At 54.8% G+C, this 1,945-nt stretch overlaps 1 protein-coding gene across 4 annotated transcripts in view; it reads left to right on the top strand.

The window, feature by feature from the left end:
• The window catches only part of ehbp1 (EH domain binding protein 1), a 154,739-nt gene extending 153,841 nt beyond the window's left edge, over positions 1 to 898 (top strand). For all 4 annotated transcript variants that reach the window (XM_024296537.2, XM_024296535.2, XM_024296536.2 and 1 more), the window contains 2 exons: positions 71 to 185; positions 318 to 898. In XM_024296537.2, the coding sequence (XP_024152305.1) occupies positions 71 to 185; positions 318 to 408 (206 nt within the window). In that variant the 3' untranslated portion in view covers positions 409 to 898. The remainder of the gene's footprint in view (positions 1 to 70; positions 186 to 317) is intronic.
• Positions 899 to 1,945: the final 1,047 nt, after the last annotated feature.

Raw genomic sequence — 1,945 nt, 5'->3', positions numbered from 1 at the left:
TATGACCAGAACTTGAATGAGGCTCTGACACAGTTTGTGCGCTCAGTACGGTGTTGTGCGTTTCCTCCAGACTGGCAGAAGACGGAGGCCCAGAAGAGGCGGGAACAGCTGCTGCTGGACGAGCTGGTCATTCTGGTCAACAAACGGGACGCGCTGGTCCGAGACCTGGACGCTCAGGAGAAGCAGTGAGTGTCTCTGTTGGGGGGTGATCGGTGCCGGCCGGCAGGTGAAACTCCACAGGTGCCGCGGTGGCCCCGACGGCGTCACCTGCGTCCCCCGCCCCTCCCCACGTGACATGTGACCTTTGCCGTCCACAGGGCCGAGGAGGAGGACGAGCACCTGGAGCGCACGCTGGAGCAGAACAAAGGCAAGATGGCCAAGAAAGAGGAGAAGTGCGTCCTGCAGTGAGCGCCCGACACGTCCAGGTGTTGGGCGCCGGATCCAGACTAGCGTCTGATCCTCCTCGCCGTGGCGTGATGCTGAGGTACAGCGCGGCGCCGGCTTCTCAGAGACCTTTTCCAGCTGCTTTTATCACTTTGTACTTGTAAGATACCTGCATCCTTATGTTCATACTCCTTTACTATTGCCTTTTGTAATGTGTGGCTGAAAGCAGTTTACCAAAACAGAGATAGGCTCCGCCTCCGACCGCTCCCAGAATCCCCTTCATGTCAGAAACAACCAACGGATTTTATTTATTGCCTTTTGCTGCTTGTAAGTGAGTCTCCACGTTTCAGCCGCTGCTCCACTTTGGTTTGTATTTATTGTACTGGAGGACACGTGCTTCACCTGCGTCTCTAGAGCTCCTCACCTGTCCTGTGTGTGAACATTTATCAGATTATTTATTCCAATGTCATAATCCAAGTCTGCAACAATAAAGTCCTGATCATTTCATACTCCAGAGGCGCGTGAGCCCGTTTGTCCTCAGACTCCAGCTTCACTTCACTCGTTTTTTAATGTTTTATTTCTTCTTTTTTTAACTTTCTAAACTTGCAGAATTCCTTCATGGCGAATTTTTCCAGATGATTATTCCCGCCTTTTTGAAGTGAATCTTTCTCCTGTGCACGCGCAGGACGCAGCTCTTTCCATAAAAAAAAAAAAACTCCTCACACTTTAAAATAAAAGCGGAGCGCGCGGACATCAAACGGAGCGGAACAGTTCAAAGGAAAGGAGGCGCGCGCGCTGACCCTCCGCTGCGGCGCGCGGGCAGCGTCCGTCCACCGGTGACGCAGCAGAATCGGTTCTGACAGCCGACGTCCTCCGGCCTTTCTGACCGCGGAGCGCGCGGCTCCCGCTCCTGTTTGGAACCGGGCGCGCGCGCTGCGTCCCCCGAGGCGGTCCGTTTCATATGAAACCTTGAAGTCAAAGTTTGCAGCTTTTAAATTAAAATCCATAAAGTTTCTTTTTGCCCAAAAGGATCTTTAAAAGTGTCGCCAGAACTCCAGACGCGCTCCTCCCGCCGCTCCCGCTTCCCTCTACTGATCCCGAAGAGGAAAACTGGGAAAAGCGGGATGAGAGCGGCGCGAACGCGGCCGCGCAGCTGCGGATCCTCACGCGAATGGATTATCTCCCGCGCTTTGATGTGCTGGCCTCACCTCTCAGGTGCCGCTCGGCCTGCGCGCGCCGCCCGCCCGCGCGGCTCCGACCAACTCCGCGTTTTCTGCATGGCGGTTTTAATAAGCGGCGACAGCATCCCCGCAGATCCCCGCACCAATCCCGCCGCCGAGGCAGCCAAACTTTCCCCTCCTCTCCCCTAATCCCGGCTTTAGCAGCTCAGCGCTCGGAAAAATCCAACTGCGGCGGGATTAGACAAAATACTCTGATTACAAAAGGCCGCCGCAACTTGATCACTTGTTCGGTTTATCTGCGGCTTCACATCAGAGGCGGGAACGCAAAAATGTCAGGAAAGCGCGCCTCTTTTGTGTCGCGAGGGCAGATTTGATGAATG

Source organism: Oryzias melastigma, linkage group LG15 (assembly GCF_002922805.2).
Source record: "Oryzias melastigma strain HK-1 linkage group LG15, ASM292280v2, whole genome shotgun sequence".
NCBI classification, from domain to species: Eukaryota; Metazoa; Chordata; class Actinopteri; order Beloniformes; family Adrianichthyidae; genus Oryzias; species Oryzias melastigma.
Note: the sequence above shows the minus strand (reverse complement) of the source record. Positions and strands in the feature narration are given on the sequence as shown.